This window comes from Agelaius tricolor, unplaced genomic scaffold (assembly GCF_023055355.1).
Source record: "Agelaius tricolor isolate 1412-34295 unplaced genomic scaffold, bAgeTri1.0.p SCAF_7, whole genome shotgun sequence".
NCBI classification, from domain to species: domain Eukaryota; kingdom Metazoa; phylum Chordata; class Aves; order Passeriformes; family Icteridae; genus Agelaius; species Agelaius tricolor.
This window is the reverse complement of record NW_027269267.1, coordinates 32,113,955-32,128,131: the sequence shown is the minus strand read 5'-3', so window position 1 is coordinate 32,128,131 and position 14,177 is coordinate 32,113,955. Positions and strand designations below refer to the sequence as shown.

At 37.8% G+C, this 14,177-nt stretch overlaps 1 protein-coding gene across 1 annotated transcript in view; it reads right to left on the bottom strand.

The window, feature by feature from the left end:
• MGAT4A (alpha-1,3-mannosyl-glycoprotein 4-beta-N-acetylglucosaminyltransferase A) overlaps nucleotides 1-14,177 on the bottom strand; it is a 77,652-nt gene that overhangs the window by 12,163 nt on the left and 51,312 nt on the right. The window contains exons 10-12 of the mRNA XM_071430862.1: nucleotides 10,610-10,740; nucleotides 9,909-10,016; nucleotides 9,316-9,509 (exon numbers count right to left, since the gene is read on the bottom strand). Coding sequence (XP_071286963.1) covers nucleotides 9,316-9,509; nucleotides 9,909-10,016; nucleotides 10,610-10,740 — 433 coding nt within the window. The remainder of the gene's footprint in view (nucleotides 1-9,315; nucleotides 9,510-9,908; nucleotides 10,017-10,609; nucleotides 10,741-14,177) is intronic.

The window sequence follows — 14,177 nt, the reverse complement described above, 5'->3', positions numbered from 1 at the left end:
TTAAGTAACCTATCTTTTCCTCCCCCAAACCTTTTGGGTTTGCACTCTTTACTCGCCAAGACCTTTATTACAAAGGTTGTTAATTGCTGTTATGCTAGCTATTCTCCCTCCCAGGTGGAGAGAAGACTCTTATGTCTCCTAACTAATGAACTAATTTATTCATCTGATATTTCTTAAGTAAAACAGACATTTCTAAAAACCACAGAGACATTTGCAGGACATGTAGGGTCCTCATTAAATCACTAATGTAGAGTAATCCAGCTGATACCCAGAGGATTACAAGGTTGTTTCCTTTTATTTAATTCCTACACCAGTAGTAAGATGTCTGGCCCAATCCTTTTTTCTTTCAAGAGAAACACTGGTTTATAACTGGACTGAATGACCTTAAATGTCTTTTCCAACCTAAATGATTCTATGACTCTATGGTTCTCAGACTATGATAGGTATTTCTCAATACAGATAGTGAAGAACCTGGGAATAGCTTTGCTTTCAATTGCTTAATTATTTTGACACCTGTCCTGGGATTTATACATGACAGGCCATGTAAACAGTAAAAACATGTGCTTTTTTCCCCTAATTACTTAACATTTTTCTTAGGGTAGAATCACTAAGATTTCCTTGTCTACCTGCTGCTTAAACCTAACACCTTGTGAAGCATTCCTTCAAATAAAAATTCTGAAAGCAATGGATCTGTAAATACAGTAATCCCAACCAAATACAAATTCACCTAAAGTTAAAAAAAACAAACCCTACTACTGCCTTATGGAATATTACTTCACTACTTTCTTAATTACAAAATACAAACATGAACACAATTGAACATTTTTGATCAAAGTCATCAGAGAAAAGTAACTCTAACTTACAATTGCTAAGTATAGTACTAATGTATCTGAATCTAAGAGAATCTTTTCTGCTGGCAGTGTCTTTTTAAAGAGTCACAGGTCAAAGATAATAACCAGCTACTCTAGATATTCAAACACAGAGAAAACCTCCTCTCTACCAGAAATAATTAAATCTATGAACTCACATACATTCTGCTCATGACCTCAATGTGGCAGGAGAATAAGAGAAGGCTAAGTATTAATATTTCCTGTAGCATTAAGAAATACACAGAATTTCAAGAGCACTGAAGGTTTAAAGAACAAACGCAAACAGAAAAAAACAACGCCGATCACCAAACTAAATGGAGCAAAGTCAGAGCTGCAAAGAAAAACTTCTGTTTTCATACTCAATGACTTCAGTATTTACCTGGTTTGAGGGGTTGAGTTGTTGTCATGGATCTAGACACACATCTAAAATCAAGCCAAATAGAGGGGAACCCCCCCCAGCCAATAAGCTGAAACAAACATTCATACACACCCTAACACACAAAGGGAGGGGAAGGCAGAAGTGTGATTATCATTTGTACACTGACAAAAGATACCATTAGTCTGCCAATGCAGTTAACTATTTAGGGTACTTTACCAGCCCACACTCAGGTTCAGAACCCCTCCAATAGTGGGGTTCTGAAAGATTCTCACCTTTTGTAACATCCCCCATAAAATGGATTAATCAATATTACTAATCTGAACTGCTGATCTTAATATTCTTTTAATAGCTAAATTTTTTCATCACCTGTGCTTTCAAATAAAGCCCAAAACAACCATGCACACCACTACCCACCCTCTATCTTGCTTATAAAGAGATAAATCTCTCTTCTTTCTCTCACATCCAAGCATATTTATGCCCAAAAAACTATTATTCTATTACCCAATTTGATTTCTTTTAGGTGTTAAAAAAATGTTCTGTATTTTATTTAAATAAAGTGCCCATTATTTTTTCATCTATAGAAAGTGTTCTAATTACATGTTCTAATTAAAATAGAACTGAATACACAACAATTTTATTAGTAAATTATGGCAGTTTTATAAAAGGAAACAGTGTACAAAAATACTTTCAACAGCACAATTCACATCCACTGTCAATATATCTGGGTTTTGTTTTGAAGGAAACAAGAAGTTATTTGACCTGATACTAAGCCTGATTCTAAGAATATAAGAATGCAGGCCTTTGTGCTCTATAAACATCAGGAATCAAATCCTTTCCTTCACATATCCTCCCTGTTTCTTTTTAGCAATCTGATGTATTTTATATCCCATTTTCAGAAAAGGAAAATAGGTAGGAAGGCAGAGAGGAAATGTTTCCTTCCATGTTTGAATGAATTAACCATAGCAACATGCAGCCTTAGAGTTTTTAATTCTGCACAACATGAATTTCTGTAAAAGCAATATTCAGTCAGCAGTTTTTTGGCTTTCTACAGATGCCATCATCCACTGCAAGAGTCATTATTCACCAATTCTATCCAGCATTTTTGATAACTGGATGCAAATGTGGTAAAAGAAAACTAATCTACCTCCTTTGTGTCACTTTCTCAGAATCCTAATTAGGAAGTGTTATTCTACTGTCAATGGAAACCAGTATTAACCATGCACTATTTCCTCATGCAAAACACAAACAGAAGATGAATCATTTTTTTTCCTTCTCTCAAGCTCAATTTATTCTCCTATTCTTCATGCCTCTTACTAAGTCATTTGAAAAAAATTGCTTATACTTCCAAAAAAAAGTGCAGTTCCTCCAGTCTATATATATGCATCTGCAAATTACTCACAATAGGTAAGAAATGCAGTGGAAGCTTTTATATATTTTTATATATATATACATATATTTGTTATAATTCCAAATTTGGAAAAAACTCCCCACAAACAAACAAAGAAGAAATGTCCTGGCCTCCCCAAACAACACAAAACAGAAAATACTCCCACCCTATTACCTTCTGTGCAAAATGCCTGGTAAGATTTCCACTTCCTCTGACAAAATGAGCCCATCTAAGTGTCTTTATATAAATTGGGCTGCATGGTTGAGAGCTGCAAGGGTTGAATTCCCCATTTTCACAGAAGTATTGACCCAGTGCACCAAAAGGGCTGAACTTTCTCATGTTTGGCAATGGACCACAAAGCAGTTTGACTGAAGAGGTGATGGAAGGATTCTGGGGAGTGGTCTGAGTCTGTTTTATCCATCACATGCCTAAGAAACTAATTCTCTCACACCACTTCAAAACCCAATCTGAATCAATGAAACCTGTGAAGAGGGTTAGGAAATGGTACTTGTGCAGTATGTGTAGAAGGTATTTAGCTGTGTAAGAAAATCTCATTCTCTGATCTACTCTTCTACTGTTTCCCAGACAAGACTGTGACACTTTCTAAGGCTGCACTGTCTCTCTGGAGTGGGCTCACATCAACTGTAATAAAAATATCTGGCATTAAATTATTCTTAAATTTTTCATTTTGGAAGTTGTTAGGGGTTTTTTCTATTTTTTGGATAGGGTTTTTTTGTTTGCATTTTTTGCTGGGGGTGATTGATTGTTCTTTTACAAGGTTATTTCTGCTGAATTTTTAATCCAGTGAGATGTAGAAAGGCTTTGTTGGGGTTTTGAGTTTAGTATGTGCATGTGTATGTGGGTGTATGCACATAAACATTTTTACCCCTCCAGCTTGGCTGGGGAAGCACAGATAACTCCCTTCAGTTTTCCTATACACAGGCATTTGCCACCATTTGAGATTGCACTTGGGTATGTGACCTCATCAAAGGCTGGAAAGATGCAATTATGACATCTCAGAGACTCCAGTCCTCCTGGAAATCACGTGAAGTATTTTAGAGTATCTCAAGTGGCATTAGACATCTAACATTTTGGCAACAGCAGTAAGCCTCCAAGATTTCTGACTAAGAACTATAAATCCAGGAACACTGCCAAGTACACAAATCTTGGATATTAGTACCATTAAGGAAGAAGCAGCATGTCCTTGGCTTAGGCAGCTCTTCTGTCTCTGATCCATACTTTGAGGTTTTTTTTCCCCTTTTCATATGAAGTCCTGGCCTCATTGTTATGGGCAGAATTCCATGCCCAGAGCAAACAGCGTCAGTGCCTGGGAGCCTGCCTGCCAAATCCCTGCTGTCAGTGCATCCATTTGAGGATGTTCTACTCATTAGTACAGAAGCTTATGCAAACAGAAAAACCAAAGTTCTCAAATTCTCTTTTATGTACACTAAAAGTATTATCCCACCTGAAATGTACTGACAAACTCCAAAACATTTAAAATAATACAGAGATTTTCAAATATTTCCTATCAGCTGACATGACCATTACAAGCTTCATAAAATGGTGTTGCACTTTAATAGCATACATCTTTGGAATCAGAATTAAAGATTACTTCTAAATTATACACTCACTGTTTATGCAGTTACATGGTTCTTGAGCTAAAACTGGCCATAAAAGGTTTAATGTATTGGGCTGAAGGGGAGGTTCTACACTGAACAGTGATTATGAACAAAGAACAGCTTATACATCAGGCAAGTCACTACTGTACTCATCTAAAACCAAAACAATTTTGCAGGTCTCTAGGTTTTGAGTGGTTGGTACTGCAAAAGTAAATGATGAGGAAGTTCCATTTCCAGTTTTGGAAAGCTGTTACGAAGGTTTTTTTATGAAGTAATGCATTTGTTCTTGTACCTCTCTAGCCACAGGAGGACTTGCATCCCTGTAGGATGGATAATCTATTATATTTTGGATACATACAAAACTGACTGCTATGATACTTTCTTGGTAACTTTTTTGTACTTAAAAAAAATCATTTTATTTTTCACTGCTAGAGAACTTGTTTTAAAAGCTGCCTTTATTTTCCTTTACAAAATATCACGCACATGTCTGTCAGTTTTTATGTAGGTATTTTTCAGCACTGTCATAATAATTTCAAAGCAGACAAAATAATGTATAACTTTAGTTACCAGGAGTCCAACAAGAGACTATTCATACTCAATACATTGATTTTCTAGCTTAAATAGTCAAATATAGATTTTCTTGCATGACTATTAATTCTGTGTTGTGAGAAGATGCCAGGGAAAATATAAATGAGGTTAACATCATGTGTTCCCTGTGATCCCAGTGCCCAGAATATAGAAAATGAGATGAACAGTCTCAAATACTGCACATCCAGTGTCTATGCCAATATCAGAGTCAAATATCATCTACAAGGTGGTTTGTCAAGGTATAAAGATTCCACTTTAAAACTGAAATCCCAGCAAGTCAGCAAGTTGTACCTCATAAAGTCACTTTATTAATAGTCAGTGTCAAATGAGGATGACTACTCAGTAACTTGGTAAAAGGAGAGGCCAACCAGCTACAGGGCAACTATAGAGCTCAAAGCAGTGATGGGGGAAAAAGGAAGGAAAAAACCCAACACTACAAACAAAACCACATTACCCCTCCCCTAAAAAAAGTAACCAGCTAATCCTTTTAAAAATATTCTAAGTAACACTATGAAGCAGTACTGCAGAAGTGTCTGGAGCACAAGTCCTATGGCTGGAGCCAGGTGGGGGTCAGTCTCTTCTACCATGTCTCAGAGGAAAGGACAAGAGGAAATGGCCTTAAGGTGCATCAGGGGAGGTTCAGATTAGATACTAGAAATATTTTCTGCCCTGAAAGAGCAGTCAGGCATTGAAATAATGTCCAGGGAGGTGATGGAGTCATCATCTCAAGAAGTTTCCAAGAGGCAACTGTATGTGGCACGTAGAGATAGGGGTGCTGGGTTGATGGTTGGACTAAGATGACCTTGAAGGTCTCTTCTAACCTTGATGATTCTGTGAAGCAGTTACATACAAGAAACCTCTTAACCTTTAAAATGTGAGCGTCATATTTTAAAAATATAAAGCAAATGTATATATGTATACTAACTTGTCTTTTCCTGCAGCTTTTTTCTTTCAAAATAAAGGTCAGCATTTAAAATGCATTTATACTGAAGCAAATCTGAAGCCCTTTCTAAAAACATCCATTCTTAATTCCTACTGCAGAACAGCCATAAGTTATGCACTTTCAAGGGTTTTCTCAAAGTAATTAGTGCATATGTTCTTTGAAAACAACATCTGATTTGTGTCAATCACACCTATAGAGAGGACTCTGAAACTTAATCAAAAAAGAAAAGGTTGTGTTGATGATGGACACCAGCATCACCTAAGTGCTGCAGCGGAATGTCTTTCTCAGATGTGTTTTGACTGGTTCATAAAGAAACTCTTAAATATCATTGTCAGATTTAACAAATAAATCTGTGCTTGGAACAGCAATGTACATGCAAAAACAGTAAAGTGGATTACAATAATTATGCAAAAAACCTGAGGGAACAGACATTCAATATTATTTATCTTTACAATGTAGGCTGTTTTGAGCATTTAGAGAACAGTCCATCCCTTTATTTAAACAACACAAAAGCAACCAACCAAAACCAAACATGTCTTCAACACTGTTATGCAATTCCTTTTTAAAAGGAACCTCCTTCAATCTACCTTCCTTCTCAAGGATTTTCTACTGAAAGAAATATGTATATTTTCCTATTGCAAAGGATGAGACCCTAGATTACTATTAAGGAACTTCGGTGTTTTGGCTGGAGAACTTTTGCTTTGAAAGAACCTAGAAAGCTTCAGTACAAGAGCTGTCACTAAAGTAAGCATTAGAATGTTTCCATTTACATGTCCCTGATCTCCAGGTGTGGTTTAGAACAAGCACCATTTATTTGACTGCTTAATATTCAGCAGGAATCTGCCAGCCAGGTCTTGCATAAAATAGGAACAAATGCTACTTTCTGCTCAGTGAAGTGAGCTCAGTTCTCACTTTAAGTTAAGAGATCCTTGACAGTGTTATCCCTGACAATATTCTCAGATCTCAAAAATTAAATATTTAAAGACTTAATGAAAGCTAATTACTGAACTGCAGAAAACTCAAATTCAGTTCAGCAAAACATTTGGTGTGGAAAAATAAACTACAGGAACAAGTCAGTGCTCTGTCACTGTGCAATAGATGTGCTATTTATTCAGTCTGAGCTGTGGTCAGTATTTCCATTAAAAAAACTTCTTCATCACAAATTTATTATGGCAGTTACTAAGCAGTTACCTCAAACTGACTTGGCAGACAAATTTTCCTTTAAATTCATAGAGTTCTTCTAATACTTAAAAGAGAAAAAGAAAAGAGAAAAAGCCTGTTGCATGTTTTCACAGACAGAAGATTGCTATCAAAAGTGTATTTTCTACTCTTAATTCCCATCATCAGATGCATTTGCCCACCAGGTAAGTCTTCCTAATGCTTGGTCCATTTTCCCTTTTTTGTGTTTCAATCTGCCAGTCACAGTTTTGTTTTTGACTGCCTCAGTAAGCATCCTTGAAATATCAGGAAACTCCACCGCTCTACTAGGCCTGCACTTGCCAAATTCTGCAGCTGCTGCTCAAGTTACACAGACAAACAAGTCCCCAGTAATTTGAAATTACAACACCTGTAAATCTAACTAGTCACTGAGTTCAGAAAGGTAAAATACTGTATTTTTGAGGACACTGTGGCAATAGAAGCTAAAAGTTATAGTAAACTTTGAAATGGCTTACAATGATAGCTGAATAGGTAGTATCATTCAAAATTGTGAACTTCCTTTGAGGAAGCAATAGAATGCAAGATGTTTCCTTTCTTCTAAAACTAAAATGCATTTCTTCAATAAATAAAACAGGACAAAACAAACAAGGAAAAACCAAAAACAACAACCCCCAAATCATACAACCAAACAAAAACCAAACCAAACCAACACAAAAATCCCCAAACAAACAAATCCTACAACCCAGTAAACCTCCACAAAAACACACACAACCACAAAACCCCCCAGAACAATGACAAAGAAAACCAAACAAAAAACTCTCAAAAAAACACCATCCCACCCAAAAAAAAACCCAAAACAAACTCCCACAAACAAAAGAAACCCCAAACCAAACAAAACAAGACCCTGAAAAACCCCACTTCTTCCCCCAAAACAATAAAACATATAATCCTCTACAGCTAAGACTATTCTTTAATAGAGCAGGTGGACATAACTACCTTAGGCCTGGCTACAATTTTCCAGGGCACAACAATGACCATTATTTTCCCTCCTTTTACACAGATAATTAGTACTTTCTCATTCCCCTAGCTCCCTTCAGCATTAAGGCAGCACGTATTAAAAAATTTATTTTTTCAACTGTTGGCACAGAAAAAAATGTTTTTCCTTTAATCGAAGGAGGTGTGGCAATTTTGCTCCTCCACACATGCACCTTGGACAGCCAACCAGGGGAGTCTTTCAAAGCATAGCAATCTCAAACAACATCTCAAACAACAACCTTGAGTTTCACAGGTCAAACTAGTTTGGAACAACATAGTCACAAGGGAACTACATAGTCACAAGGGAAAAATCTTCACTGTTGTGCTAAGCCAAGGTGAAGACTTAGCCTTTGATTATGTACCAAGGTACACAAGTTGACTAATTGGATTCAGTTCAGGACAGCAAAAATGTCGCCTTCACAAGGAAAACATTCAGTCAAATTGATTCAAAGAAACTTTGTTCTACCAGGCTATAGGTATTGATCTAAAAAAAACCAACCACATAAGGTGTGTGAAGTAAGGAGAAAAGGAATCCACTAACATAGCAATAGTTAACTGGACATTAAATAAACCAAGTATTTTATAAATCTTGAATTACTATGCTGGCGAGACAGTAGCCAGCAAAGCAGCAAATGAGTCTCAAGAAAATGAAAGGACGACTAATTTCTACAGTGCTAATTACCATAGATTACCCTTAATTCATCTGACCAGTAGTTGAAAAGAAGTCACCTTTAGTACCCCATCAAATCTCAGATATTTGTATTCTAAAAGCAAACACCTCCCTTTCTTTTTTGTTGCATTTTAATATTTTTTAAACAGGTCAACCTGGAGTCTTAGCACAGTGAGTTGTTTCAAGCTCTAAAGCTACATCTTAAAAAATACTACCCTTCAGAGTCCCCAGCTTTCAGGTCTGGGGACATCCTTATATGCTCCAGCAAGATTTCTGATCTGGACAACCAAGGAACCAAGGCCACAGGGCGAAACACACTGTACCACAACCATGCCGTACAATTGCTCTGTAATTAGAAACAGACTAACCAACTACAAATAGGACTAAATTGGCTTCTTTTAAATTCTCTGCATCAGAGAAGCACTGGCTTTGCATTGCATTTTTCATAAAGCCTCTAGATTAAATGAAAAGGAAAATTTAAAAGCAAGACAAGATTTATCATAGTAAGAGAATTAGAGGGAAGACAGTAATGATCACTCTTTCAGCTGAACTCCAAATGTCCTACACCATTTCACTTTAGGTTACAATGACAGCCTCAAATTCTACTTTAAAGCATTCTTGGCACAAGAAACTTCATATATGAGACCAGCAGCAAGTAATCACTAACCTTTCTACATTGACTGGCTTGTCAAATTTAAAGAGTATATAATCTCCAGCAACTGGTGTGACAGCCCAGAAAAAATCTTCCCCTACGTAGGTTTTTTCTAGCGTGTGCCCCTGGTAGACTTTTAAAGATGTCGAAACCTCTGCAGGCGGATTCACGTGGATTTTGTGCAGTAATGGTTTCAGGAAGTCTTTATCCTAATTGAAAGACAGACAAACATCATGCTGGTCAGACAACCTTGTTTATTATATTCCTTTCCCAAGTGGTTACACTTAAAACAAACATTGGCATAAAATGGAAAATGAATGCATTACTCATTTTGGGTGCATCAGATCTTGTACTGCTCAGTAATATGGACATTGCATTAAAGTAAAAAAAAATAGAAAAAATATCCCAAAGCAAAAATCCACATAAATAAGCTGGACTGGAACTTCTACTTTATAGTAGTAACCAGTCTGTAACAGATTTAGTTCCAGCTGGAGCAATATACATCATGCTTGAAAATGCAAGACAACCAGAAAAGGCTTTTTTTCTCCACAATGTTTTTTCATTTAATCAGCCTGCTCTGTAAAGGAAGGGAAATGTTTTCTACTAACTGTGAGTTTCTGGATCTTCCCTGCTAGAGAAGAGTGGAGGCCAACATGCTGGAAAAGAGAAGGCCTGAAGCGTATCCGTAGGTTAGATTTCTGTCGATCACAATGTTTCTGAAATGGTGGGGGGAAAAGGTAAGGGTGGGATAAAAAACAAAAACAAAACAACACATTAGTAAAAACCAACACAAGGTAAGAACCTAGGCCTATTTAAGCAGTTTTTCTTGTTTTCATTCCAGAAATCTACCAAGATTGCTGTGCAAATGTAATACTGTTCAAGGTCCTTGCACAGAACCTGTTTATTCAGCAAGGGAGTCTCTTGAGATATGGAGGGCCAAAATATGAAGTTCATTCCCCATTTGTAACTTTCTCCAAGACTGCTAACCAAGCAGTGACATCCTGCAGGGCTTCTCCAGTGGTTACACGTATAAGTTTATTTTAGGTCTGTTACACATAGAATCTTACTAGACTTTTGCTTTTTATCCTACTGCACCCATCTCCAAAATCTGAAGCAATAACAGCTATGATACCCCTGAGAAATTCCCTCTAAAGTTCTTCTTGAGATAAAAACCTTGGCAGGAAGAAAGACTCTTCCAGAGCATGCAGTAACCATAATGTACACTATATGCTGCCTTTCAGCTCACAAAAATTAACTCGTTCATCATCATAAGAGCATTTTAGAAGCTTTATAATAAAAACAAACTTACAGCATCTTTCTCAGGGTTACACACTTTCACCCAGAGGATATGGTCCAGGAGCCAATCAATAGGTTTCTCCTTATAAAACATAAATATGAACTCTACAATAAGAGTGATATCTGGAGACTGGAACATTTTACCTGTGGGTGACATTAAGAATAACTGGAGTTACTTTAGATTAGAGATAACATTTCCTTTGAAATAAATGAGATGGCAGATATAATATTTGTGCTGAGACAAGAAATATTAGCACTGAACAACTTGAAATTTCAATGTTATTCAAAGTTCCATACCTTTCAACTAAATAAAACAGCTATTCAAACAATAACTTGTCATATATCTTGGTGCTATCAAAATATTCAGTGTATATTCAATGTATACACTAAAAGTCTCCTAAAGAATAGAAATTGTCAGTTTTTAAAATTAAGAGAAAGAAGAGTTATGGATTGGCATCTATTGTTGCCCATGTCACGTGTAAGTTCAAGCACCTGAGACGAGGAGTACTGCAAGTGTTATCTGCCCAGTCACACAGTTTCAGCTTCTGCAGGTACAGAAAGCAGAGATGCAACACCTACCACTAACTTCAGAACCTCCCAGGCAGGAAATCAAAGGGAAAGAAGGAAGCTACCAGAACATACCCAGAGACAATGCAACTCAAAAAGAGACATCCCCCAGTAACTGGCGTTTTTTTCTGCAGTGCACAGGCCATCAGCAGGACTTCTGGGTGGCACTGCACAAAAGGATTCTTGGGAATCCTGCAGACTGTGAGGCTTAAAGGAGGCCTTTGCAAAAGAAGGAAACTTACTGCTGATGAAGAAAGTCTATCTAATATCAATATGAGCAATCACCTACATGGTTGTGGAACACACTCCTCTGGCAGTAGAGGTGTCTGAAGAGAAAGGTGGCCAATACACAGGGCTACTGTGTCAATCTGAATGCAGCACTTGAAAAAGGTGCCTTGCATGAAAACACTGCTACAGGAGCAACACAACTGGCAGTGGGGCAGTCCAAGGCTGAAGACAGACTTGTGCTTGCAGGGACAAGTGCTTGCAGGGAGGGCACTGAAGCATTGGAACAGGCTGCTGAGGGGAATGCTTAAGGCACCATCCCTGGAGGTATTTAAAAGATGTATAGATGTGGCACTTGGGGACATGGTTTAGTGGTAGATTTGGCAGTGCTGAGTTAGTAGTTTGTCTCAATGATCTTTGAGGTTTTTTCCAACAAAAATGATTCTATGACCATTTGCCAGCTAAAATCCCAAAGGCAGCTCCAGATTTCAAGAAAGATTCAGAAAACATCACCAGGTTTGCAGATGAAGTCTGAAGTCTTTGCTAGGTTACAACAGAGAAGGCAAGGAAGAAAGACATCATGTAACCATGAATCTCTCAGGAAGACATCTGCTGAAGTGATTCAGTTGTGCAGATGTTGCTGAGATGTGGGCAGTGCTGGACTGAACAGGGATGGGCTATTGGGACATGTGTGCACCAATGGATCAGAGTCCAGCAGAAGCTCTTTTCCAAGGCAAATCTTCTGTCTGTCTATCCACATTTCAGAGTCCTGTACAACACACTGACACACAGCACTCAGGCACGGGAAATGTTTTGTGGGTTTTTTCCACTTGTGAAGAGGCCTCCACAGACTTTCTAAATAACAAATTCCACAAGTGGTAGAGTTCCTAATATTTTCTCTACTCTTAGGAAAACCAGCTGGAGTAGACATTAAGAGGAGATCACTGGAAGAGCCTTGCCCCTTTCAGAAAGCAGGTCTGATGCAATCTCTTTTCTTTATGACTTGTGCAAAATTGGATCAGAACAAAACCAATGCAAGAATATTCAATGGAAACTCTGAGAGCAATCTGGAGGTGTCTGAGTTAGACTACACCATCATGCCATAACAACAAATATGGCAGAAACATCTGACTAAAGTACCAATTATTTCACCTGTTAGAATGATGCTATACTCATTATAGTAGACAATTTACACACTGGGGTGGAAAAGTAAATGTGATAAAACATTAACTGATTTGTCATTGCTATATCAACGTTATCCCTTAGAGAAACTTTTCACCCAGCCCTTTACAAAGCAAAATATTGTCATCACTTCTAAGCTGCTGCTGTAATGAGGTCCTCAAATAGGTATCTCCACATGAAAATACTCTGTAACTAAAATTTGAAACTTCCACTACACAAGGGACAACACTTACTAAGCTAGGGACAATTGCAAAGCTTTATTCTTAAAAGACATCAAAAAGATGTTATTATTTTTATTAGCACATTGTTTAACATTATTTGTGGAAGTAAATATTTAAAAATGGGTAGGAAACAATCATATGATTAGTTAAATGTTGTGTAAAATAGTCATGCAGAATAACAGCTTTCAGCTTGTCACACTTCCAACTAAACAGATCCCAATTTTCCTGGTGATTCATCTCTGCCTACTGCTTCCAATGGCATAGGGCAAGAGAGGAGAAAAATATTGCAAGCCCTGATAAAACACCAGCTAATAAATGGAACTATTGAGATGTTTCTGGGATTTTTATGGGACTGAAACCATCATTTCTAGGTGACAGCTGCTGAGGCAGTCTGTCACACACATCTGTTTCCATACAAAGTCCACCTTTCCATGTGTTGTCAGAGAGATGCACAATATGATGAGAGTCAGAAGACAGAAATATCCCCACATATTGCCCTAATCTCAATGCCTCTTCCAGGATCTGTACACAGCCATGATGCTCTAGAATACTTTTATTCTTCTACCCAAGGACAGAGCAGAAGAATCACACTGACATTTTTTTCCTTTGACTAGCTCATCTTCTGAAGAACATAAGGATTACTGACTGTCTTGTCCTCACCCACAGACCATGTCACTGAGAACTTGGCATGACAGTACAGGATCCTACAATTAAGTAAACTGAGAACAAGACTGAAGATATGAGTAGGAATTTACTCTTATCCCTAATTTAAGTTATCCTAATTTTACATAAAATAGCAACAGGATATCAATGTATTATTTACCTCCATATGGCAAACTTGTCTAGGCTCAGAGGCAGTTTCCTCTAGGCTGGCACTCTACTGTCCACCATGAGTCAACCACTCCAGACCCCAGAATTAGATTACTGGGGAGTAATCTAATCGCCATGGTGATGTCACAGGGCACAGCAGGGAAAAACAAACAAGCAAACAAAACCCAACCAACCAACCACCCACAAAAAACCAAACCAACCAACCAAGCCACTCTGACACATCCAACTGCAGCTAGTCAGAATAAGAGAGGTGAGCCAGCTGTACCTGCACTGGCATCTTTAGACCAAGCAGCCTCTTTGCCTTACACTCACAGCACCATGGAAGTGTTCAACGGTGAACACAAAGTCTTCTCATGTTAATTGCTAATGAACACTGGAGCAAAGATGAACAGGAAACACCCTGATCCCAAGACAAGCCCTTGTCTTCCTTCCTTCAGTAACCAAGGACAGACATGCCCATACCATTATCTGAAATGCTGTCACCACCTTCCACACACAGCTTGGTCCCAGCCCCTCATCCCTCTGCATAACATCACCTCACTTATCTGTCATTTC